The 25,804-nt window shown below is 51.8% G+C and overlaps 2 protein-coding genes across 3 annotated transcripts in view; both read left to right on the top strand.

Moving 5' to 3' along the window:
* Positions 1 to 3,244, top strand: part of CNNM4 (cyclin and CBS domain divalent metal cation transport mediator 4) — a 39,890-nt gene extending 36,646 nt beyond the window's left edge. For both annotated transcript variants that reach the window (XM_055329349.1, XM_055329348.1), the window contains 2 exons: positions 103 to 284; positions 595 to 3,244. In XM_055329349.1, the coding sequence (XP_055185324.1) occupies positions 103 to 284; positions 595 to 792 (380 nt within the window). In that variant the 3' untranslated portion in view covers positions 793 to 3,244. The remainder of the gene's footprint in view (positions 1 to 102; positions 285 to 594) is intronic.
* Positions 3,245 to 3,358: 114 nt separating this feature from the next.
* Positions 3,359 to 25,567, top strand: CNNM3 (cyclin and CBS domain divalent metal cation transport mediator 3). Its single transcript, XM_055329352.1, has 9 exons — positions 3,359 to 6,280; positions 6,392 to 7,317; positions 14,758 to 14,901; positions 15,909 to 16,058; positions 16,432 to 16,601; positions 16,788 to 16,884; positions 17,215 to 17,348; positions 17,930 to 18,068; positions 21,341 to 25,567. The coding sequence occupies exons 1-9, from the start codon at positions 5,928 to 5,930 to the stop codon at positions 21,403 to 21,405; spliced, it is 2,178 nt and encodes a 725-aa protein (XP_055185327.1). The 5' UTR covers positions 3,359 to 5,927; the 3' UTR covers positions 21,406 to 25,567.
* Positions 25,568 to 25,804: the final 237 nt, after the last annotated feature.

Here is a 25,804-nt window from a genome sequence, read left to right as displayed (position 1 = left end):
TCCCGGTGGGGCTCCTGCTCCCAGGGGTCCACAGGACAGGTTAGACGAGAGGCTGTGAGGGGTACCAGGGCTGCCAGCCTGACCACGTCTCTCTCCCCACAGACCACTCCCCATCCCACCCCACCACCCTCAGTCGCTCAGCCTCTCTTAGTTACCCGGACCGCACGGAACTCTCGAGCACAGCCACCTTGGCAGGCAGCAGCAACCAGTTTGGCAGCTCCATCCTGGGCCAGTACATCTCCGACTTCAGCGTTCGGGCGCTCATGGACCTCCAGTACATTAAGGTGAGGGCTCCTGTGTGTCTCCCATCTGGGCAGCGCTGTCTTCCTTGCCCTGGGCATTTGGATCAGTCTGCCTCAGGAATTAGCAAATCCTTTCTTTCATCCACCACATGTGGTATGAAGGGCCCAGGCCCAGGATGTGTCCACTTTATTCTGGCTCCTCACTCTTTCTAGAAGCTTGCAGAAACTCCTGCTGATCATGTCCTCTCTTCTGGACTCCCAGCACTCCCACTGGCTAGCTGTTTCCCTGGGTCTTGTGAAGTTTGCCTCTTGGTCCCTGCTTCTCTGTGAACCCCATCCCTTCCTCCTGCAGATCACTCGGCAACAGTACCAGAATGGGCTGCTGGCCTCACGAATGGAGAACTGCCCTCAGTTTCCCCTGGATGGCTGCACCATCTGCACGGACAACTTAGCTGGGAAGTCTGAGCTGCCCGTGGTAGATGAGACCACAACTCTTCTCAATGAGCGCAACTCTTTGCTGCACAAAGCCTCCCACGAGAGTGCCATCTGACAGGAGGGCCCGGGGCCCCCCGCTTGCTCTGCGGGGGTCTCCCCAGTGGGCCCACATGAAGATAGGGAGCCTGTTAGGCTGGAAGGGGTGCAAATAGCCTGTCTAACTGAGCAGCCAGGTGGCCCCCAGTGTGGGTTGTCTGGCCTCTGACAGGGACCTCTGAATAGCTCCAAGGTAGCAGCTGCCCAGAGCTGGACTGGCAGGACAGTGGGCCAGCTACCATGAGCAAGGCTGTTTTTTACTGAGAGAATTTCTGAACTAGGCTCACTGCTCCTCTTTTTAAATATTATTTTGGGAAAGGAATGGGGAAGGGAAGACAGGGTTAAGGAACTTTATTTAAAACAAATTTTTTTCCACAAAAACTTTAATTAAAAGGGGTAGGGTTTCTCACCCCGGGAAGCTATAGCCATAATCTGCTCCCAGCCATGACCTTCTGGCTTATGTCCCTGACTCAGGGAGCCCACTCTTCCTCCTCCCCTCCTCCCCCCCTCCCCCTCCCCCTCCTCCCCCTCCTCCTCCAGAGATGGTATCCCAGAGGCCTGCTGGAGGAAGGTTTTCTTTTGGGAGCAAGACAGTTCCTTTCAAGAAGCAAAGAACCAAATAGCGCTGAGAACAACTGCCTGGACACATGCACTGAGGCTTGTTTGATGTTGCTGAGTCTGAGGGATTCTGGGTAACTGTGATGAGGGACATGGTACTCCCAGCTACAGAGAGGAGCATACCTACTCCTGTCAACTGCTGGATCCTGGAATTTCCTAGAACTCTGCTGATGACTTTCCTGGTGAGTTGAGCTAGGCTGAGGACTTATCCCTGTCTCTACTGGTTTGATTCAAAGTGTTAAGCAGGGTCTCACACCTTTAAGATTGCTCACCCCTGTGCTCCCCAGACCCTGCCCTTTTACCAAAGGTTTCCCCCCAGGTGGGAGAACATCTACATTACAGGTGACTTGTGTAAGAAGCTCCTTTCATTTCCAGGAGGGAATCTGGTCATGGGCATCTGCGTTGTTAGCGATTTCATCCCCACAATGAAAGTCAGGTGTCAGTCACTGACCTATGAAGTCCCACTTTCCAGACTCCCTGCTTCTCCTCCCCAAACCGCATCGCCTCTTGGGGATTAAGGACAACAGGATACATCAGAAGCCAGCCTAAGCAGGTTCTTCGTGCCTTTTCCTCTGTGGCTGAGGCTTACCCAACCTTGTGCACACACTTAATAAAACCCAGGAAAGGAGGTTTCCACCTAAAAGGCACGTAGCTGGCCGTCCTGTTTCCCCCATCTGTGTAGTCCTAACCTGAGCTGTCATCCTGGCCTTTGCTGAAGCTAGTGGTACTGGATCCTGAGAGCTCCACCCCCACGTGAAATTCTACCCCAGTGCCTTTCCACTGGGGCTGAATTAGGCCCTGCTGCAGAGCTCCAGGCTGGCCACTGTTGGAAAGGCTGTGGGACTAAGGTCCACGTTGGCCCTTTTGGCCTGTTGGTACCTTTTGTCAAGTGGAACAGTTGCTGAGGGCCCAAGATCAGGCAAGGGAGACTGCACACCTTCCACTTAAGTAGTATTTATTGACCCTTTCCTCAGCCAGTGATTTGTCACCCCAAGTGCTCTGTTTTTCAGGCACCTGGACAATCCTAACTCTTGGGACCAGGAAGTGTCTTGCACCAGGTATACTTGCCCCTGGCCAGTTCTGAAGTCTTCCCTAGTCACAGAATTTATTCCTCAAAGTCTGGAGAGAAGGTGGGGACACCTATGGGTTCTCAGTCATGAGGGAGAAAAAAACACCAGACCTTATTCCCTGTTGGGGAAACCCCTCAGTTTTCTACAGGAGCAGCTTGCTTTTCGAGTCCACATGGGAGCTTGCAAAGCTATGTTCCTGAGATACCTGAGTGCCAAGTGGAGCAAACCGCATTGGCCTGAACCAAGTGAGTGTGTGAAGTAAAAGGAGCAGGTGCACACACTTCCACAGCTACCTCTTTGCACACACAGTTACTACCAAGAGATGGTCCCTCAACCCGCCCCTTTTTCCCACTTCTAATCACTTCTTGCAGAGGGTCATAATTATTTCCAAATATTACTGGTCCGATGACTTCCTCCTCCCAGTGCAATTTTTCACTTCCTATTCCAACCTCTGGTTCCTGGGCTGAGCCATACCCTGGAACCGGCCCACCCCCATGTAAGGGTCTTCCCATGTAAGGGAGACCTCCGCAAATGGCCTCCAAATGGGTAGGCAAGTCACAGCCACCATAGCAAATAACTCATATTTATTTTGCATAAGATTTTAATTTGTATATTTTTGTGATTTATTTTGGCATTGTTATGAGTTTGACTCTCGGGGAGTTTTGTTGTTATGACTCTTGTGTCTTTTGTCACAAGACAATGATAATATTTGCTAAACAATATATGGAATTTATTTTTGATTGGTAATAAAAAAGGAAATATGAAATCTTGGTGAGTCTACAATTTGCCTGTTTGAGTTCTGTTGGTATTCAGTACCTATCATAGAGGTAGTAGCTGTGGTTGGCTGTCACCTATGACAGGGCAAGGGGCAAGTATTCTGGGACTGTTTAACAATAGAAAGGAAGCAGAAATGAGATCTACAATGAGATCTATATAATCAAGGTTGTTGTCACAGCAGTTGCTGTTAGCTGTACAGGGCAAGTGTGCTCAATTGCCACAATGAGGAATCTTGTAAAAATGGACACCATAGTCTTCTGCCTGCAGCTACTGGAGGAGGTGGTTAGAGTGGGCACACAGCCCCTCCCCTGTCCCCCGGGGACTGAAGGAGAAAAGAGCTTGATCCAAAAGGAGGATTGCATTGTTTTGTAACATGCAGTTGCCTTTTTGTCCTTGCTCATGAACTGGTGGTGGCCTCAAAGTTGGACAGCTCAACCCCTGAAGAGCCCCTCTGAGAGTCACCCCACTGCATCCACTCCTGAGGTATCTGCGTGCAGACTCACGTGGTGCCCATACGCACTGTACTGTGTGGCTGTGGTGTGTAATCAAGTGTGCTGTGACCAGGGGCCCAGGCTAGCCAGGCTTACCAGAGCAGACAGATGGTGGCTAGTGCTTAAAAAAAGGATACACTTCGGGAGAAAAAAGGACATTTCAGATAAAATCACAGATGCAAAAGCTGGTGTATATAGGTAGACATGAGAATAAATTTCATCCGCCCATATGTTCCACACATGTGTTAGGTCCTGCTATGTGCCAGGTGCCACCAACCCCTCAGTAAGTGTAGTGAGGAAGAGTCCCTGAGGGAGACAGTCATGCCAGGACCTTTGGATTTCCTGTCTCCACCACATGGAACACTCTTCTCCCAAGTCTTTGTGAGGCTCACCCCCTCACTTCATCTAAGCTTCCGTTCAAATGTCATCTCCTTGCAGAAGACTTCCCCGGTCAGCTCATCTAAAACAGCGTGGCCTCAGTCCCTCTGTCCATTTATCTTGCTTTGTTTCTCTCCATAGCGTTTGTCAGATATGAAAATGAGGATTTGTATATTATCTTTTTTTAAAAAAGATTTTATTTACTCAGGAGAGACACAGAAAGAGAGGCAGTGACACAGTCAGAGGGAGAAGCAGGCTCCATGCAGGGAGCCTGATGTGGGACTTGATCCTGGGAATCCAGGATCACACCCTGAGCCAAAGGCAGATGCTCAACCGCTGAACCACCCAGGCGTCCCTCTTTGCTAATTAATAAAGTTTAAGGCACATAACTTTCAAGTATGTCATCCATTCTATTTCAGTGTCAACGTTTTATGTGGACTTGGGAGGCAGAAGTGTGAATCCATAATTTTTTTTCTTCAAAGGAGGCATGCTGATCCAGTGGAAAGGCTCAGTAGTGTCATTGCTTCTGCCGGCTCCGTAAGTGAGGCATAGCACCCTCTACATAATAAAAACCAAAAACATGGAGACATGGTTGGCCTAGTCACAGTGCTGAATTTACAATGTTGAAGAGACATTCTCACCATCCTTTGAGGAGTTTTTCACAAAGTATTTTTTCTTTTGATTATTCACAATGGATCTGCTCATTTTTGCATGTTGCCTTCCACCCGTTTTACTTAATTGTGGTCACAGTGCCTACACTTTTTCTTACTATTTTCATGACCTAGCAAATGTGTTTCTGTAGAATCCTTAGGAAAATTTTAAATGACATGTAGATGTGCACCCTTATCAAAGTCTACTTTTGTTAGGAAATTTGAAAATACACAAAAATGTAAAGAAAACATACAAAAACAATCTGGATCCTTGTAGAAAAGACTTGTTCAGTTTGTCTCATTCCGGTCATATAAAGATCATGCACAACGGATGAAAAACATTCCATACCGTCAATGAACCATACTGCCTTCTAAAGTAACTCTCTAGTAAGGATCCTGTTGAATAGTTCTTGTTCCCGAGAGATATTTTCCCAAGGATTATCTGCTAGAAGTAGAGTGGCCGGTAACAGGAATTTCTGACCGCGCTGCCCTCTGCTAACGTGGCTGGAAAGGTGACCAGGGTAGTAGGTCGTGTTGGATCCTGCATCCATGCTAAGGCACGCTTCACTTTTCTCCTGTAAAAGTAGTTTGAGGATCCAGTGAGGTAGCGATTTCCTGGGTTTACAGAATTACCGTCGTTCTCTCTGGCAGGAATGCAAGGTCCGTGAAGGCAAAGGGCTAGGTCTCACGTCCCCAGACCTACAGAGCACAGTCGGGCGCAATCAGCCGTAAGAAGCTTGAGCTTCCCGACGTCGGGGCACCGGCTCCTGGAGCTCCGCTCGCCCCTAGGTCAGTGGTCCGCGGAGCCCTTCCCCAAGAAACGGTGCGTCCGCCACTCACTGGAAGTCTGGCTCCGCGCCCCGGCTTCCCAGAGCGCAGGTGCGGCCTCGGGGCGCGCCGGCAAGGCCCGCGGGAACCGGCCGCCCGGGTCGCCGGCCGCCCCTCGCCCCGGGAGCCGCGGCCGAGCCCCGCGGGGCGCGCAGCCCCACGCCCCCGGCCCGCCCCGGGATCGCGCCGCCGCTTGTTTACTCCCCGGCGCAGCCTAGTCCGACCCTGAGGCCCGCCCTCGCCCGCCGCCTATTGGCGGAGGAGGCGCCAAGGCCGGCGACCATTGGGCCGGGGGAGGCGGAGGGGTAGGCTGCGCGGGAGGCCGAGAGGGGGCAGCAGGCGATGGCGGCGGCGGCGGCGGCGGCGGCGGCTCGTCGAGGCTGGTTGCTCGCCGCGCTGTGCCTGGGCGTCGCCGCCGGGGAGGCCGCGTCGGGCCCGCGGGTGCTGGGCGTCTGTCTGGAGGAAGACGGAGACGCGGACGCGGGGTGGGCGCGCGGAGGAGAGGCGCGGGCCGCCCCGGAGGCCGCCTTCCGCCTGCGCCTCTTCGGCTCGGGCTTGGCCAACAGCTCCTGGTCCTGGGTGGCCCCCGAGGGGGCGGGCTGCCCCGAGGGCGGGCCGGCCGCGACGCCCGGGGAGGAGGCGGCGGCGGCGGCGGCGGCGGCGGCGGCGGCCCCCGCGGGCGAGTGGCGCGCGCTGCTGCGCCTGCGCGCCGAGGCCGCGCGCCCGCACTCGGGGCTGCTGGCGGTGCGCGGGGAGCCGGGCGGCTCGGCGGCCCGGGAGGTGGCGGCCCCCGCGGGCGAGTGGAGCGCGCTGCTGCGCCTGCGCGCCGAGGCCGTGCGCCCGCATTCGGCGCTGCTGGCGGTGCGCGTGGAGCCGGGCGGCGCGGCCGCGGAGGAGGCGGCGCCGCCCTGGGCGCTGGGCCTGGGGGCGGCGGGGCTGCTGGCGCTGGCGGCGCTGGCGCGGGGCCTGCAGCTGAGCGCGCTGGCGCTGGCGCCCGCCGAGGTGCAGGTGCTGCGCGAGAGCGGCACGGAGGCCGAGCGTGCGGCGGCGCGGCGCCTGGAGCCCGCGCGGCGCTGGGCCGGCTGCGCCCTGGGCGCGCTGTTGCTGCTGGCCAGCCTGGCGCAGGCGGCGCTGGCGGTGCTGCTGTACCGCGCGGCCGGCCAGCGCGCCGTGCCCGCCGTGCTGGGCAGCGCGGGGCTCGTGTTCCTCGTGGGCGAGGTGGTGCCGGCCGCCGTGAGCGGGCGCTGGGCGCTGGCGCTGGCGCCGCGCGCGCTGCTGCTCAGCCGCCTGGCCGTGCTGCTGACCCTGCCGGTGGCGCTGCCCGTGGGCCAGCTGCTGGAGCTGGCGGCGCGGCCCGGGCGGCTGCGCGAGCGCGTGCTGGAGCTGGCCCGCGGCGGCGGCGACCCCTACAGCGACCTCAGCAAGGGCGTGCTGCGCTGTCGGACCGTGGAGGATGTGCTCACGCCGCTCGAGGACTGCTTCATGCTGGACGCCGGCGCCGTGCTGGACTTCGGCGTCCTGGCCAGCATCATGCAGAGCGGCCACACGCGCATCCCGGTGTACGAGGAGGAGCGCTCCAACATCGTGGACATGCTGTACCTCAAGGACCTGGCCTTCGTGGATCCCGAAGACTGCACGCCGCTCAGCACCATCACCCGCTTTTACAACCATCCGCTCCACTTCGTCTTCAACGACACCAAGCTGGACGCCGTCCTGGAGGAGTTCAAACGAGGTAACTGCGGGACATCGGGGAGGGGGCACGAATGCCAGCGCCCTCCGCTGGAAGAAAGGGCGGGGGGAGTTATGGAAGCCTCGAGGGAAAGGGTCCCATCCTTTGGGAGGTCGGTCCCTCCCAGGGCCCTTTGAGATGATGGCCTCACAGGGCTCAGTGGCCTCTTCGGGGCGCCCTAGAAAGCAAAATCCCCCTTTTCCTGCTAGGCCTGATTTGGGGAGCCGTGTCCATTTGACTCATCAGCTTTTTCCTTCAGGGTCATTTTTGTGGGCTTTGGCTTTGTTAACAGGCCTATACTCTTAAATAGAAAAGAGGATAGTCTCCAGACACCTGGATGTTATCACCTGCGCACACAGTGTCAAAATAGCTGGGCCTGTGAAGTTTCCAGGGATCGTGGTTTTAAGGTCTCTGATGGGCTGCTGCCTTGCTGATAACAGAAGGGATGATGCCTGATTTTCTGCAGGTGTGGAAGAAACTTCCACTTTGATTTCGCCAGAAGGAACCTTATGGATGCTGATTTAGTCTCCCCCTTTTCTTTCTTTCTTTCTTTTCTTTTTTTTTTTTTTAACTTCCCCTCTTCTAAGACTGAGTGAGATCTTTTGGTGTCTCCCTTAACTCTACAGTTCACCTCCTCTTACCTTGGTTTATCTGAGCAACTCTAAGGTCACATGGGTAAACATGGAGACCCAACCTCCAAGTGTGAAGGTGTGGGTTCCTCTGTAGTCCTCTCCATCCTAAGGCGTGGGTGTGCTCCCCAGAGCGTGGCTGCTTTTTGTCCACCAGCCATGCTTCTCACTCCTGCACTCCTACAGGATGAGGACGGCGGACACACCAGGGCTCTGGATGGGCTTGACCCTAAAGGCTGCATAATGTGAGGCTGGGAAGAGAGAAGATCCCCTGATCTTCCTGGCAGCTGTGAAGTCTGCTGGCCCCAGGCCACAAGAGTATAATTAGTCAGGGCTTGGTATTGAAAAGTTGGGCAGTTACTATCCTTACTGTACCTGAGGATTGAGTGGGGAGGCTTTGCTGTGCAGCTCTGACAGCTTGCTAGAGCATCTCTTGGGTGCTCATGGCTCTTTCTCCCAGAAAGTGGTCATGCAGTTCCTCTGTGGGGAGGGGATGCCCAGGTGGGGTCTCTGATCTCTGGTGGTGAGTACTCCATCTGGGCCATTGTAGTGCTCGAGGCAGTAGAGGTTCTTGTGGCCTGGTGGCCAGAACTGCCAGCCCTGGAGTGTGCAGAGGTGGGTTCCAGCCCGCCCCTGCCACATCCCAGCTTGAGACTCTGGGATGGCTGGACTGGATCCTCCAGGGCGCTGACTTTGAGCAGAGCACTGACTGATATGGAGAACAGTGAGTAGGGGGTCCAGCTAAGAAATGATCAAAGGCTGAACAAAGACGTGCAGTGGGCCGGGAAAGGAGATCCAGGACAACTTTGGGAGGTGGAATTGAGAGGGCCCTGTGGTTGGCTGAGGAGCTCTGGAGCGAGCAGGAGGAGCTAAGGGTGAGGCCTGGGTTTCTTGCTTGGGGTGTTGTTGCTCTTCCCTGAGGCAGAGCACCTACAGAGAAAGGAGGTCATAATGGTGGGGGAGGGTGGCACCTGTGAATTTGTTCTGGACATTGAAATTTGTCTATGCTGCGGCCCAATGAAGATAAAGATTTGGTTGGTGGTACAGTAGTGGTCCCTTAAGCCACAGAAGGGGTGCAAAAAGCCCAAACCCCTGAGGGCACAAGCGTATAAGGGGTGGAGGGTAACAGAGGAGAGCTGCTGAGGAGAGCTTGGGAGTTCAGAATGTCCTAGAAGCTAAGGGAAGAGACCACTTAACCAAGGGAAGGCAAATGATCAGCAGAGGCCAACATCATGTCATTTGGATCCAGCAGCCAAGATACCCTTGATCTTTGTAAGAGCAGATTTGGTGTTCCAGTGTGGGGTGATGGAGTGAACGGGATGTGACAGCTGACATAGATGGGCCTTCGTGGAAGTATGGCTGCAGAGTGGAAGCCAGAGAGCAGTGACAGGGAGAGGACTGGCAGGGGAGGAGGTCTTCTGCTCTTTATTTATTTTTATTTTTATTTTTCTTAAAGATTTTATTTATTCAGGAGAGACACACACAGAGAGGCAGAGACACAGGCAGAGGGAGAAGCAGGATCCATGTGGGGAGCCCGGTGAGGGACCTGATCCCAGGAATCTGGGACCACACCCTGAGCCAAAGGCAGAGGCCCCACTGTTGAGCCACCCAGGCATCCCTGCTCTTTGGTTTTAAGATGGGCAAGTTGAGAGGCACCTGAGTGGCTCAGTGGTTGAGTGTCTGGCCTTCAGTTCAGGTCATGATCCTGGGGTTCTGGGATAGAGCCTGGCGTCGGGGTCCTTGCTCAGCAGGAAGCTTGCTTCTCTCTCTCCCTGTGCCCCTGGCTCGTGCTGTCTCTCTCACTCTGTCTCAAATAAATAGAAGTTTAAAAAACAAAAAAGATGGGCAAGTTGACCGACTTTGGGTTTAGATGTTGACAGGAAGGAGCCAGTAGGGAGAGGAGGCCCATGGTCTAGGCTGCTCCTGTTCTGGAATGGTGGCCTTGAAGCAGCCCTGGGGAACCCGGATGTTAGGGAGCTCCTCAGTCCTCCACGCCTTCCTCCTCCGCTGACAAGTGAGGGCCATCTGAGGGCAAATTGGCATCGTCTTTCCTCTGACATCCTGGAGCCTCTCTCTGCTTCTCTTTGCAATGCACTCCTTCCTTTGGCAGATAGCTATTTTTGCTTAAAGTCCCTTTTAGCCTGACGCCCTTTCTTCATTCTGCTTACTAACAAAGGGCATATTGCAGCCTTTATGGCGCCTGAGGTACAGAAATCAGTTCCCTTCCCATCTCTGCCAAGTGTGTGAGGTGGTGGTGCCCTCTGAATTCCCTGAAGTGGGAGTCCTTCACATCTTGGCCGCCACCATCCCAGAGCACTGTCTGTTTGGAACTGTCTATCTGGGCGAGGCGCCTTCACTGGTGTGGCGCCCCTTGGTTGGGGTGCAGGCTTGAGATGTTACCGATTACTTAGGGCAGACAGATATTACCAGGAAGAGAGTGGACTCTGGAGCTGTAGTAAATAATGTGTCTTTTCTTTAAAGCTATTAATCCCATTGTCTTTGTCAACCTCCCAGTGAAAATATTCAAGGACGATCAACCAAAGGAGGAATGAGGATGCGTGAGCTTCTCAGAATCTCTGCTTTAAAGCAGCTGAGTTCTGGTTCATTGTCAGAAATCAGAGGATCCCCACGATTCTGAAAAGAGTCAGGCCCGCTGTGAGGAATGTTAGCCTAGCCCTTTTCTTCTAGAACATGTTCCGACAGTTGCTTTAAAAAATAAGAGGAGGCAGAGGAATTTAAACTCCATCTGCATTTTTACAGATGTCCTAGAAATTAGGCATTTTGAAAGTTCTCTAGCTTCCACCTAACTTATGAATACATTTGAGCCTCTTTTTTTTAAAATTTTTATTTATTTATGATAGTCACACACAGAGAGAGAGAGAGAGAGAGAGAGAGAGAAAGAGAGAGAGAGGCAGAGGAAGAAGCAAGCTCCATGCACCGGGAGCCCGAGGTGGGATTCGATCCGGGGTCTCCAGGATCGCGCCCTGGGCCAAAGGCAGGCGCTAAACCGCTGCGCCACCCAGGGATCCCACATTTGAGCCTCCTAACTAAATTAAAACTCTGTAGAGGTTTTTCAGGACTTTCTGGTTGATGCTGGTAAGATGCTTCATCTGCCTCTTGCCTGTGGCTCTGTGCTCAGGGAGAGCCTGAGGCAGGCATCTGTCCTGGGGCCTGTGGGTGTTTCCAGTCAGCCAGCGGGGGGTGAGGTGCGGGGGGGTGCGCACCTGTATTTTCAGAGCATATTATCCTCTTAGATGAGAAACAAACTTTTAATCCCTGCAGCTGCCTGTTATCTGTGTACCCCTACTGCTTTTCCATGGTTGCTGTCTGGACCCCCTCAGATATTGTCTTGAGATGAAACCGCATGGCCACCATGTCGGGGGACCTTTCAGGGGCTCTGCCTTCGTCTGTTACCCAGTCATCCCGGGTCACAGGTCACTGAGAATCTTGTGCCAGTTTTTTTTTTTTTAATTTTTTAAATTTATTTATGATAGAGAGAGAGAGAGAGAGAGAGAGAGAGAGAGAGAGGCAGAGACATAGGCAGAGGGAGAAGCAGGCTCCATGCACCGTGAGCCCGACGTGGGATTTGATCCAGGGTCTCCAGGATCGTGCCCTGGGCCAAAGGCAAGCGCTACACCGCTGCGCCACCCAGGGATCCCTCTTGTGCCAGTTTTACAGAAGTTTGCAAGCAAGGGAGAAGTTAGTCCGTTCTAAGGGTAACCTGCCAAAGGGGCTGGCATTCCGGAAGAATGGAGCTGAAGTGGGTTCTCTCTGCTATTATTATTATTATTTTTTTTTTTTTTTAAGATTTTATTATTGATGAGAGACACACACACACAGAGGCAGAGACACAGGCAGAGGGAGAAGCAGGCTCCACGCAGGGAACCCGACATGGGACTCTATCCCGGGTCTCCAGGATTAGGCCCTGGGCCGAAGGCGGTGCTAAACCGCTGAGCCACCCGGGCTGCCCTCTCTCTGCTCTTAGATGGTCATCTAGAACCTGGGCTTTGGTTCCCAGGATCTGATCAAGATTTTATGTTGATGGGGCGCCTGAGTGGCTCAGACGGTTAAGCATCTAACTTTGGCTCAGGTCATGATCTCGGGGTCCTGGGATCAAGCCCCACATTGGGCCCCCACACTCAAAAAAGGAGTCTGCTTCTCCTCCCTCTGCCTCTGCTCCACCTCCCATTTGTGTTCTCTCTCTCAAATACATAAAGTCTTTAAAAAAAAAAAGTTATGTCGAGCTTCAGCCTTCCTCATCTGGTCTCACAGATTAGATCACATAGCAGGGTTGCCTTGGCCCTCATAGAAGTGATGCCTGTCTGCCAGTGTGAACCATTCCCAGCGCAAATACCCAGGGGTGGGAAGCATCTAGAAATGCTATGTTCCTCATTCAGTACTTCTGTCTCAGTAGGAATGAGCAGATAGTTCTTTGGAACCCTTGGCCTTTTCCTCCTGGAAAGGGAGGAGACCGTGTAGTCATGTATGAGGATGTTAGAACATCCTGAAGAACACTACTTTCTTTTCTTTAGAAGGGCACGTGTGCTGGAGATAGTACCTTGGCCCAGGGTAACTCACCCAGAGGGGAGGGTCTCCTAAGATTTGATCTCTTGTTCCCCAGTGAAAGTGAGTTGTGTGTGGTGGTTAAGAGAACAGATTCAGAAACCAGCTGCCTGAGTTCAGATCCCGATTTTGCACTTGGGTGAGCCACTGAGGCTCCCTTAATCTCTGTTGTTTCTGCAAATTGTAAATAAGAGTAATACTCTGTTCCTGGTAGGTTGATGAATAAAGCACTGAAGCACTAAAAGTTGCATTTCTTCAGTTCACAGGTGTTTTGTTTGTCTTGTATTTCGACATCTCTGTGATAGGATGTGTCTCACAATTGATGGCATCTTCAATATGATGACTTATATACAGTAAATGTTTTCTTTTTTACAGCCTCATTCCTTTTTCTTCTTTTCTTCTTCTTTTTTTTAAAGCCTTCTCTACACCCAACTCACCACCCCAAGATGAAGAGTTGCATGCTCCACTGACTGAGCCAGCCAGGCTCCCCTGCCTCATTCCTTTCTTGATTATTTGGCCAGTGGTCTATTAATAATAATAGCTTTTGGTTGACTGGACATTTTCATTTTATCTAAATTTGGAGCAGAGGTCTTGCCCCTGATGCTGGGGGTGGGGGATGGATGCTGAAAGAATGAGGCAGAGAGCATGCCAAATAGACTTCTAGAGAGTGTGTTTCTGAACTCAGTTCGGTACACTGTAATTAAACCCAAGGTATGTAAAGTATGATTCACGCAAAGAAGTGAACTTGCCTTTTGCTTTACCAAAAGATTCTTGAAGCAGGTACTTCCTTATGTTAATCCAGGCTAGCTTTTATCCTCAACTTTTTTCACTAGTAATGAAGGACATAGCTGGGATGAGGTTCTCTGAGTTCCATATCCTAGACCTGCACAACGCCGTCCAGCAGCCACCACCCACATATGATTGTCGAGCTCTTGAAAGGTAACTGGGCTCAACTGACATATGCTGGAAGTGCCTAACACACCAGACTGCAAAGACTGTACAAAAAATATGTTTTAATTTAAAATTTTAAGAAATTTATTTTTAAGATTTTTTTTTTTTTAAATAATCTCTATACCTAACCTGGGGTTTGAACTTACAACTCCAAGATCAAGAGTCGTATGGTCTACTGACTGAGCCAGCCAGGTGTCCCTGTTTTAATATTTTTTATTTTTATTGTTAGATTTTATTTATTTGAGAGAGAAAGAGTGCTGGGGGGTGCGGGGCAAAGGGAAAGGGAGAGAGAATCTTAAGCAGACTCTGTACTCAGTGCGGACCGTGTTGGGAGGGCTTGATCTTGCCACCGTAAGATCATGACCTGAACTGAAATCAAGAGTCCGACACTTAACCCACTGAGCCACCCAGGTGCCCCTATTTTAGTATTTTTATATTGATTGCATGTTAAAATATATTGAAGGCTATATTGAATTAGTTAGTGTTACCAATTTCACCTGTGTCTTTTTTCCTTTTTTTTTTTTTTTTAATGCTACTCAGAAATTTAAAATTACATATATGGTTTACAATCTGTTATTTTTGGACAGGTGTAAAGTTTTATAGATGAAAAGTAGAGACAGTTCTTGAAGTTTTCTCAGCATTCCCCAGCACTCTGAGGTTTGGGCTTTGTTCAAGATTCCATTTCTTTATCAGACAAACAAATAGGAAGCTCACCTGAGGGGGGGGAAGGTGAATAGTTCTAGGCTGCTGCTCTTCCTCCCACATAGTCTGGGTTCTGACTGGTGCATCACCATTTATCATCTTCCCCCTGGATGACTTAATGGACCTTGGCTTCTGGAAATAAAGGACAGACAGCTTTCAGAATTGGGAAAACATCCTTAGGAGAGTCACTGGGTGGCCCCACACCGTTCCCCCACTTAGACTGCCCTAGGGGAGCCTGTACTTCTGGAACCAGTGCCCTTGTGCGTGTAGCTCTATCACATCTGTTCTAGTCTGACGTGTCCTTATCTAAACCACATTCATGTAGGCCCTGGGCTGACTTAGCTCTGCCACTGCCTGGTGGCCCCGTGCAGGTGAGCATGGTACCTGACGTTTAGGGCCTTGTGTGTAAAGTGAGGCTTATCCTCAGGAGGGTGTTGACAGTCTTACGTAAGAACTTAGGAAGAGTCTCCCCTAGTGCCTGGTACCTTGTGGGAACACCAGCAGTGGCTTCTGTCACTTGGGTGAACTAGTACCAAGTAGGACTTGGCAAAACGGGAGGCCCCTAGCAAGTTGTAATCTTGAGTGTACCCTCCCCCAGGGAAGTCTCACCTGGCCATCGTGCAGAAGGTGAACAACGAGGGTGAAGGTGACCCCTTCTACGAGGTGCTGGGCCTCGTCACCCTGGAGGACGTCATTGAGGAGATCATCAAGTCTGAGATCCTGGATGAGTCTGAGGACTACCGTGAGTCTTGACTGTCACCAGCATTCCAGTTCCACTGGCCTTCTAAGCCTACAGAGATGTGTGGTGTGCATCCGGGTCACTGAGACGGGGCTGGATCTCCAGTCAGAGCTGATCCCTAGCCAGGGTCTGGAGGGAGCGGGCTGTTGTCCCTTGCAGGAGGGCCCACACCTGAGAAGGATGAGGAGACTTGGTGGCTCGGATCAGGGCCTTTGCGGTGTCAGTGCCTCCCTTGGGCTTCTCTGGCGCAGATGGTGGCTCTGCCCTTCACGGGCCTTTCCCAGGCTTCCGTCTTCCTTGGCCCTTTGGCTTTCTCATGTTCTTTTCTACAGTACAGAAGTCTCTCCTCAAAGAATCTCATTCTTTACTGCTTAGAGGGTCTTTCCAAAACAGGATCCTGAGGCCTGTGATTATGTCTGAGGGTTGTCTGCCTCTTAGGAGGATGGCTGAGGTCTGAGGGCAGACATAGAACCCGTACGTGATGGCCGGGGCCGCATAAGCATACTTGGGACACCGAGCCCCCTACCCCTATTTACTATCAAGCCAATCGTTTTGCCCATGTGTCTCTCCCCCAAGTGCAGCTCTTGAGTTTGGTTCTTCACACTGCCGTGAGCGTGGGGATACCAGGCTAGCTGCTGCTGCATAGCCCCCGTAATCTGTAGATATGTGCCTTCTGGTGAGGGGTGTCTTCATGACCAAGGACGCCTGTTAGACAAGCGACCTTGGTGCCATGTCAATGTTCTCTCCCAGCTCGGAGGACAGGAATGGTCCCTTTCCACGCGTCCTCAGGATAGCTGGAGTTTGGGTGCTGCCCCTTCTGTCCTGGTACCAGGTTTGCTCTGTGCTGGGAGTGGCAGGCAGGCACAGCAAGGAGGAGTGCTGGGGAGTGTCCCCGGGGCTCTGACGCTGTCTCCCCCAGAAGAACCCCCAGGCTTTGGCCGCGTGCCTTGCTTTGGTCATACTGATTGGAGGGTTACTGATGGCGTCAGCGGGCCTTCTCACCATCCTAGGAGATGCCACTGTCAGGAAGAAGCCTGCTCCTCTGAGTGCCCCTCTCCGGCGAAAAGAGGAATTCTCCTTGTTCAAGGTGTCTGACGAGGAATATAAAGTGAAAATCTCGCCTCAGCTGCTCTTGGCCACCCAGCGCTTCCTGTCTCGAGGTGAGGGCAAAGAGTGGGCCTTTTCTTTGCCCTCTTGCTCACTGTCAGTGGGTCAGGAGGCCTCCAGGGCAGACCCCTGGTGCCCTCATTCCCAGTAAGCAGGAGAGGATCCAGGAGAACTTCTGTGCTTTTCTCTGTAGCCCTGAGGGCATCTCAGGGCGCCCGAGGGCAGCTCCTTCTGCCAGATGGCTGCAAGCTGGGCCAGGCTGGCGCCACCTCTGGCGAGCCACGGCAGGGAGCCTCTGCCGGGTGGTGTGCGGCCCGCCCAGTGTTGGGGGGGTGACTTGGCTCGTGGGGCAGCAGGAGTCGGGTGTGGTTGTGCAGGCCACTCTGGGCCCAGTGGACACTGTCCCTTTTTTCCACCATGGGGCAGAGGTGGATGTATTCAGCCCCCTGCGAATCTCCGAGAAGGTCCTGCTGCACCTGCTGAAGCATCCCAGCGTCAACCAGGAAGTGAGGTTTGACGAGAGCAACCGCCTGGCTGCACACCATTACCTGTACCAGCGCAGCCAGCCGGTGGATTATTTCATTCTCATCCTGCAGGTAACCGGGAGCCCACACTGGAGCCTCCCACTCGCTTAGACAGTAGGGAGGGGTCTGAGAGAGGGAGGATCGTCCACAGACAGAGTCCCTGAATAGTCGGGGCTGGTGCTTTCTCCTTGTGCTCTCTGCTGGCAGGAGAGGTAATCTGTCCACATGTGTCTCCCTCCCGCTCCCTACACCTCCCAGGGCAGGGTTGAGGTGGAGATCGGGAAAGAGGGCCTGAAGTTCGAGAACGGAGCCTTCACCTACTACGGAGTGTCCGCCCTGACAGCGCCGTCCTCGGGTAAGCTGCAGGCCACCTGCTTGCTGGGGCTTTCCAGGGGCCAGGATGTCGGCCTCCCCTTCTTCCGGAGCCTGCGCCTCCTGCCAGGTGTTCTACTTCAGGATGGGCTGGCTTTTCTCATCTCTGGGCCGTGGAGATGGGGAAGGGGCAGCGTCTAGGGCTCTTCGTTGCTTACTGCTCCCCCTGCCTGGCCTTTCCCAGGAGGAGGTGGGGTTGTCACCCTCTCTGTGCTCGTAGCCCTGTTCCCTCTCCAGAGGGGTCAGTGGGGTAGATCTTAGACACTGTGCAGTTGCCCCCACCGGAGACATCACTGGTTGTTCCTTCTGATAGTTCACCAGTCCCCAGTGTCCTCGCTCCAGTCCGTCCACCATGACCTGCAGCCAGAGCCAGCCGATGGTGCTCGCTTGTCTGCATACTGTCCTGACTACACCGTGAGGGCCCTCTCCGACCTGCAGCTCATCAAGGTGACTATGTTGGGTTTGTTTTTTTTTAAGATTGTAATATGATTTATTGACAACCACAGAGAACAATCAGGGAACAGCAGAGGGAGAGGGAGAAGCAGGCTCCCTGCTGAGCAGGGAGCCCCATGTAGGGCCAATCCCAGGACCCTGGGATCATGGCCCGAGCCAAAGGCAGAGGCTTAACTGACTGAGCCAGCCAGGAGCCCCAAGGTGACTATCTGGGCTGCTTGTCAGTGCTGGCTTTAGCCAGCTTTGTACCCCCACGGGGCTAAACCATCCGGTCCCGAGTTTGTATGGATTAAGAGTCAGTTCTCCCTGAGTCTCGGAGACTTGCCAGAGCAGGACTGTGCTTGCTAGTCCCGTTGCTGTGACTGCGCACCCACCTTCCTTTTGACATCTTACTATAGCACTGCTTGATTGTTGTTCTTTGCTCTTAGCTCACTTAAAGCTCTTCATTTTCTTGGTCCTGCTGAGTGTGACTCTCCCACCTGGTACTTGGTGGGAGGGAGACGAGTGTGACCTTGTACCTCCTCGCCATCCAACTTCACAGTGGCACTTGCCTAGTCATGCTTTCTGTCCCCCAGGTCACGCGGCTGCAGTACCTCAATGCACTCCTGGCCACTCGAGCCCAGAACCTGCCACAGTCCCCGGAGAACACAGACCTCCAGGTCATCCCAGGCAGCCAAACCAGGCTGCTCGGTGACAAGACAGTCCCAGCAGCAGGTGAGCCCCACACGGCCACATCCTGCAGTGTATCAGCCCAAGGGGGTGTGTGGATCCTGTGCCGGTCACACAGACTCACTCTATCTGCCCTCACTCTGCCTTGTGTTCTTCTTTCCTTGTCCCCCCTTTCTGTCCATCCTTTCCTTTTTTTCTCTTTTCACTGATGGCCCTGCGCTGTAGACCAGCTTGCACCCAGAGTATGTTCAGTCAGCATCTTCTCTGGAGGACCTATTTAGGATGGGTTGACTTAGAGAATAGCTGCTAAATGGGAATAAGGTCAAGTTCAGACACTCTTGGTCATTTAGCATTAGGGTTGGGTCACTTGGAAAATGAAGACCTGGGTCACTGGGGGCCTAGCTCAGAAGGTGGCTCGCTGGGGGACACCAGCTCAGAAGCTGAGAGAGGGCACCACTAGAGATGTTGTTTCAGGTCAAGCTAATATTTAAGGCGTGCCCCTTACACCCTGGGTTCCATTGTGAGCCAGAATATCACGTGAGAAGAAATAGACTGTGATGTGGGGTAGGTTGCAGACTAGCAAACCCTGCCTTTAAGAGTGTAGGGGGGGGGGATGAAAAGGAGCCTGTGGAGAGTGGGCTTTGGGTAGGAGTGGTAAAAAGTTAGGGAACTCTGTTGTCCTTGTGGCTCAGGAAGGTACTTTTGTTCGACTGAGCTCCTGAGTCGGGGTCTGAGATACTCTCCAGGGCCTGGACGGGGTGGGGCACAGGGGTTCCAGAGAGGCCTCCGACACTTCTGCCCCTGGCACTTCGAAATGGGGACACCAAGCTCTTGACGCCAGCTCTGCCTGGCACTGTGCTAGGAGCTTTCCTCATGCTCACTCATCTAAGAAAACTTCATTTTCAGAGGTGGTAGTTCGGCCTGTTTTCACAGATGAAGAAGCAAAAGCAGAGGGAGACCGAGGCACTGTGGCTTGGAGCCTGTGCCTGTCCTCAGCCTCTGGGCTGTGGTGTCTGCAGGGAACAGCTCCGGTTCCTTAGACCCACGCTTGAGAACGTGCACATGTCTTTGTGGTAGATGCTTTCTGAGAGGTGACGTGCAAGTGCCAGGGACAGAACGCCTGCCTGGGCCACGTTTGTGGCTCAGCCCCTGAGTGCTCCATCTCTGTGCGTTGATGAAAGGGGGCCCCGGCTTGAAGCTTGCTGCTCAGACCCTGGATCTGGGTTTCGGACCTTTCTCAGCGAACGTGCACTGAGACATGGCGGTCCTACCTTTTAGGGCTGATCACAGTTCTCTCTACCCGCTGTGGTGATCTTCCTTTTTGTGTGATGCCGCTTGTATAGAGCTTCCCACCACCGCATAAGCCTTGGGTCTCAAAAGCTGGTATGTTACTGTTTTTTCAAGATGTGAGCATTTGGTTCTGGTTTTTTTGATGTGAACTTTTTTTTCTGGCTTCATCTGCTTACTCAGACTGCACATGTTCTATACAAGATGTAGACTTAAATCTACGAATGGTGGTTTTTCCTTCACTTCATCTTTTATTATACGCACAAAGTTTTTTTAAAGTCCTTTTGTGGTGTCAGCTGCTCATTGGGAGACCCTACGAGGGAACCACAGGTATCTCCTGAAAGTTCACTGGCTGTGCCGCTTTGCTCTTACAAAAGACTTAGGTTAGCACCTGTTCTCACTAACTGCAAGAACTCGGAAGAGGATTTTGCTTTACGAGATGGTAGTTGTTTTTTTGCTTTATGCCATGCTGGCTTACAAAAGACTTGATAGGAGCGCTGTCCTTGATAGGACAGCGGGGAAACGCGTAACCTGCAGTGGCTCCGTGGGTCGTTTTCCCGTCTGTAATGGCTCATCCGCTTGGCGCAGAGGCAGCATCGTAGCCAGTGAGGTTTGTCCGAGACCTCATTGCCAGTTGTAAGGGATTGCCATCCCCTGTTCTGGGTCGTCATGTTGGTTTTCCCCTAAGTGTAGCCTGCCGTTTGTCCCCGGTAAGGCTCGCCTGCTGTTTTTCTGCTCTCTGCCTCAGCTGAGGTCTTGATGCAGCTTATCTCTGTTAGGTGGCACTCCACTGCCCCCACGAGATCTCGGTGTCGCTATGCTCGTGGAGATGTCGTTGGGGACGTTGCTTAAATAGCGCAGGTCAGAACCATCCGGATTGACTTTGGCACTAGATTCGCTGGCAGAGAAATGCCTTTATGGAGATGCTTGGAAGGCGCAATGATTTTGAACGGCCTGCGGCAGGGGTTGGCACGTTGGCTATGCTGGTGCCGGGGAGCAGTCGTGTCGGCCCCCGCCTGCGTGCGTGTGGATTGTATATGGCTGCCTTTGGCTACGTCGGTGGGGTTGAGGTGTCACCACAGGGACTACGACCTGCAAGACCTAAAAATAATTGGCCCTTTACAGAAAGCTTCCTGACCCCCTGGCCTGCCGTTGCAGGCTCCGGGTAACTTCTGCAAAGTGGCCATTCCCAGAGCTGATTGCCAAGGGAGAGTCCGCCCCGGGCGCCGCCGCACTTCCTGCTCCCTCTGGTTCTGAGCCGCGGGGGCGCCCCCCCCCCGCCCTCCCCCCCTGCCCTCCCAGTGCGCCCCGGGGTTGCCCTGGCCCAGTGGCCCTGCCGGCGCAGCTGCACAGCTGGTCTCCTCTTGTCTCTCTCCCCTCTGCTCTCTCTAGCCTTCCCCGTAGACCTTTCCCTCTTTGGCACATTTGGAAACTGCAGTTGATAATTGACTGTGGACTAGTGAGCATTTTTTGTTTTCAGAAAACACCCAAGGTAAATATCTTCCCTTTCGCTTTCTCTTTGCTTTCCTTCCCCAGCCCTCTAGCTGCCGGGAGGAGCCCTGGACACGGCTGCCCCCGGGCAGGGAGGTGTTTCCCCGGGGGTGGGAGGTGAGGGGGCCGTCCTGACCTTTGTTGCTACTTTCCCTTTCATTTTTCTGGAAGACCGGCAAGGTCATGAAATCCCTGCCTAGTGGTGGCAACTAAAACTTCCTTTTGGGGCAGGGGCTTTTGTGTCCAGGGCAGTCTCCTCTTGCCCAGTGTACAGCCTCAGCCTCCTGTGAGCAGAAGCCCCTGCCCTGTCTTCCTGCCTCTCATTGAGGCCAGCCCTCCTCCCAGTGGTTTCCTCTTGAGATGCTGAGTTAGCCTGACCGGGTCCCTAACTGCTCACTCCCAGCTCTGCCTGGATACTGAGGCGTCCTGAGCCTCCTCAGCCTTCCTGCCCCTTCGTGTCCTAAAGACGATTTTGACACTTGGTTTTGATGGCTTCCGTTCCTGACTGATACTAATTCTGCTTTCCCTCTCTCCTCTAGGGCCCAACCATGGCAGACCCGGCCTCCCAGTGGAGGAGAGCCCTGGGCGGAACCCGGGGGTTTAACTGCTTGCCAGGCAGCCCCAGGTCTGGGTGATGGACAAGCACGTGGGGAAGTGGAGAGCCGAGGAGTGGCTTCCTGTCAGCCCGTCCCCATCCCCTCCAGGCCACGTTTTAGATGGCCCTTAGAGATGTGGGTCCTGGGCTGTCCTCAGAAGCAGACCTCAGTGCCAGGAGCCTTCAGCAGGTCCTGCCCTCCTTTAGGAAGTGGGGGTCAGTTGGGGCACAGCCTTCCGGGCCTGCTTCTGAAGGGAATGAACAGAACACTGTCATCTCTGGTCCCTAGGACCCAGCCTTCTCCCTGTGACAGTGCAGTGTATTTATACCTCTTTGGGCCAAGCCATGATGTGAGTGCACGATTACGGCCTTTATGTGGCCATGACCTATACTCACTTTGCTTTTAATTTGCCAACCTGCTGCTGGCAGCACTTTTTGAGCGAACCAGGAGCACTATTTGTGGCTGGGGGTTCACATCCATGGCCTGGGCTGCAGTGAACTAGTTGGCCTCCCTTACGGTGCCATGTTTCAAAGCACGCGCCCCAGCCTGTTCCATGTGCCAAACCTTGAAGCACGATGACCCACCAATATGTCCCAGTGTCCGGCTCCCTCCTGTGGAGGTTGCTGCTTGGAGCCCCCAGCAAGTGAGCCGGCCCCTAGTGGCACAGGGGAGGCTGCTCGTTCCGCTTCTCTGTCTGTCCTGCTTGGTTGCCACTAACAGTATTGTCATTTTCTGTGTTTGAAGAAGAGAGGTCACACCGGGGAGGAAGGGGTGTGCTGCCCCTAACCTTTCTCAGTTGCTGGGTCCAGGGAGAGTAACCGACTTTGTACCTTCCCCCGTGGCTGGAATTTTCACGGAGAGCAGCGAGGGAGGGAGGGCTTGGTTATGAAACAGGTAGATCCTCAGCCCCTTTCTTTAATGACAACATGACATCAGTTTTTCTTGTATCTCTGAAACATTTCAGCTCATTGCTTCTTTGCTGTTCTTAGCTACAGGGTTTTAGAGAATTGGGAACAAGAAGGCACTTGTTTTCTTCTGCTTTACCCATATTTACGGTCTGCAGTTCTTCAGCTGTGTAGAAACTGGGGTATTGCAGAGACCTGGGGTTGCAGAAGGGATAGGGAAGGAGGAGTGTTTCTGGAACTTTTCTCAAAGGAATTTGGGTCCCTTATCCAGGACTGGTTAGGAATGAAGGCCAGAGAACAGTGGCATGCTGGCTTAGCAACTTCTCAAGGAATTCTAAGAGCAAGCCCAGGTGGGAAACCTACTTTACGATCATCTTTCCCTGAACAGTGCTGCTTAACCTTGGCTGCACATTAGAATCACCTGGCAAACTGAAAAATACTGATACCTGGAACCCCCCCCCCCCGCCCCTTCCAGGGAGCCTGATTTGATTATTCTAGGCATCAGGATTTTGTTTTTTGAAACAATTTTAATTTTTAAAAAAATTTTTTTTTTTTAAGTAAGCTTCACACCCGGCGTGGGGCTTGAACTCCCAACCCTGAGATCAAGAGTCAAGTGCTCTCCTGATGGAGCGAGCCAGGCATCCCTGAAACAGTTTTAGAGTCACCTAAGAGTTCCATACACTCTTCATCCAGCTTCCCCTAATAACGTTTTACATAATCTGGTACATCTATCAGAACTAAAAAAATTAACATTGGTACAAAATTCAATTAGATTTTATTTGGATCTTATCAGTTCTTCCAATAATGTCCTTTTTCTGTTGCAGGATCCAATCCAGGATACCAAGTTGCATTTAGAGTTCTTCCTTTTTTCTTTCTTTTTTGAAACCATTACAGATTCTTAGGAAATTGCAAGCTAGGGACCTTTCACCCGGTTTTCTTCAATGGTTACTCTTAAACATAGAATACAGTATCAAAACCAAGAAGCTAAAAAAAAAAAAAACAAAAAAAAAAAAAACAAAACAAAACCAAGAAGCTGACACTGGCACTATGTGGGTGGAGCTTTCTCTGTCCTCACGGGTAGATTTGTGTAGCTGCCACAGCAGTCTAGATAAATGACTGTCCCACCACCACGAGGCTCTCCCTCTGGCATACCGTTAACCCACCCCACCCCCTCGGCCCCCATCTCTAATCCCTGGCAACCACTAATCTAATATTTTGTCATTTCAAGAATGTTGTGTAAGTGGGATCATACAGTACGTAACCGCTCGGGATTGGCTTTTTTCACTCAGCGTTATATTCTGGAGCTACATCCAGGTTGTAGCGTGTGTCAATAGCTCATTCCTTTTGATTGCTGCGTAGTATTCCTTGATATACTCACTGTCCTGTGGAAGGACATCTGAGTGGTTTCCAGTTTTTGGCTATTCCAAATAAAGCTGCTATGAACATTCATTACAGGTTTTTGTGTGGATATTGGTTTTCTGAGGTAAATGTCCAGTATTACAGTTGCTAGGTCGTGTGGCTGTTGCATGGTTCGTTTTTTAAAGAAACTGCCACATGTCTTTAGAGTATACAATTCTACGTTTCCACCAGCAGCATGTGAGTAATTGAGTTTCTCTGAATCCTCAACTCATTTGGTATTATCACCATTTTTTAGCCATTCTGGTAGGTGCATAGTGAGATCTCGTGGTTTCCAGTTGTATTAACATAATGGCTGATGTGTATCTTTGTGTGCTTATTTTGTGAACTGTTCTTGTTTTTCACCCATTTCTAGTTGGATTGTTTGGTCTTAGTTCTCAGAGTTCTTTATATATTCTAAATACTAGTCCTTTGTTGGCTTTTTGGGTTTGCAAATATTTTCTCCAAGCCTTTAGTTTATTCTTTCATTCTCTTAACATATCCTTTATAGAGCAAAAGTTTAATTTTGATGAAGTTTAGTTTACCGGTTTTTCTTTTATGGATTGTGCATTTGGTATCATGTCTAAGAATTACCTAGCCCTCCTGGATCCCAAAGATTGTCTCCTAGGTTTTTTTCCTAAAATTTTTATAGTTTTGGAGCACTTAGGTGGCTCAGTCCTGTTAAGGAATCTGCCTTTGGCTCAGGTCATGATCCCAGGGTGTTGGAATCAAGCCCCACATCGGGCTCCCTGCTCAGCAGGGGAAGTCTGCCTCTCCCTCTGCCTGTTGCTTCCCCTGCTTGTGCTCGCCCTCACGCTCTCTCAAAATTTAAAATTTTTAGTTTTCTACTTGAAGTCTGTGGCCCATTTTGAGTTAATTTGTATAAGATTTAGGTCAAGGGTTTATTTTTTTTATTTTTTTTATTATTTTTTATTTATTTACGATAGTCATACAGAGAGAGAGAGAGAGAGGCAGAGACACAGGCAGAGGGGGAAGCAGGCTCCATGCACCGGGAGCCTGACGTGGGACTCGATCCCGGGTCTCCAGGATCGCGCCCTGGGCCAAAGGCAGGAGCCAAACCGCTGCGCCACCCAGGGATCCCAGGTCAAGGGTTTATAATTTTTTTTAGCTTATAGATGTCCAGTTGTTCTAGCACCATTTGTTGAAAAGTCTTTCCTCTGTAGAATTTTCATTTACACCTTCATCCAAAATCGGGTGGGCAGATTTGTGTCTGTTTCTGGGTTGTCTCCTCTGTTCTGTTGATCTGTGTCTGTCCCTCCATGAATTACCCCATTGTCTTGATTACCTGTAGCTTTATAGTAAATTTTGAAATTGGGTAGACTGGTTCTTCCCACTTTACTTTTCAAAATTGTTTCAGCTATGAGGTTTTTGTTTTTTTTGTTTGTTTGTTTGTTTTTTTAGAGGTTTATCTATTTAGAGAACAGGGGGAGGGACAGAGAATTCTGAAGCAGATACCCCACTGAGCGAGCATGGGGTCCAACATGGGGCTAGATCCCAGGACCCTGAGATCATGATCTGAGCCAAAATCAAGAGTCTGGTGCTTAACCAACTGAGCAACCCAGGTGCCCCTTAGTTATGAGTTTTTAAATCATCTTAACTATATCTACAAAAAAAAAAAAAATCTTGCGATATTAGGTAGGAGCTGCATTAAACCTGTGTATCAATTTGGGGAGAATTGACATCTTTTACTAGGTCTCATCTTCCTATCCTCAAACAAGGTGTTTCTCCCATGTAAGTCCTCTTTGATTTTAATCATTAGTGTATTGTAGTTTTCAAAAGTCCTTAAATGTTAGATTTACATCTACATGTTTTTAAAGGCAATTTTAAATTAAATTTGATTTTCATGGTGTTCAGCTAGTCATTGCATGTTTATCTTCTACCGAGGTCTTGCTGAACTCCCTTATTTTAGATGTTCTTTGTAGATTCCTAAGGATTTCCTATTTAGGTATGTTGTTGCATGCTCGTGGTGATACCTGGGTCCCACCCCAGAGACACTGATTTAATTAGCTTGCACAATAGGACTTTAAAAACTTGTGATAAGCAGCCAAGGCTGAGAACCACTGCTCTTTGAACTTGTCCATCAATG

This window comes from Nyctereutes procyonoides, unplaced genomic scaffold (assembly GCF_905146905.1).
Source record: "Nyctereutes procyonoides isolate TBG_1078 unplaced genomic scaffold, NYPRO_anot_genome, whole genome shotgun sequence".
Lineage (NCBI taxonomy): Eukaryota > Metazoa > Chordata > Mammalia > Carnivora > Canidae > Nyctereutes > Nyctereutes procyonoides.
The sequence above is the reverse complement of the archived record's forward strand: the minus strand, read 5'-3'. Positions and strand labels throughout refer to the sequence as shown.

Bases quoted from the DNA above. Each gene is read 5' to 3' on its own strand.
- CNNM3 (XM_055329352.1), top strand. From the start codon at position 5,928: ATGGCGGCGGCGGCGGCGGCGGCGGCGGCTCGTCGAGGCTGGTTGCTC. The intron at 7,318-14,757 runs GTAACTGCGGGA...ACCCTCCCCCAG, and splicing joins CCTGGAGGAGTTCAAACGAG to GGAAGTCTCACCTGGCCATC. The intron at 18,069-21,340 runs GTGAGCCCCACA...TCTCTCCTCTAG, and splicing joins CAAGACAGTCCCAGCAGCAG to GGCCCAACCATGGCAGACCC.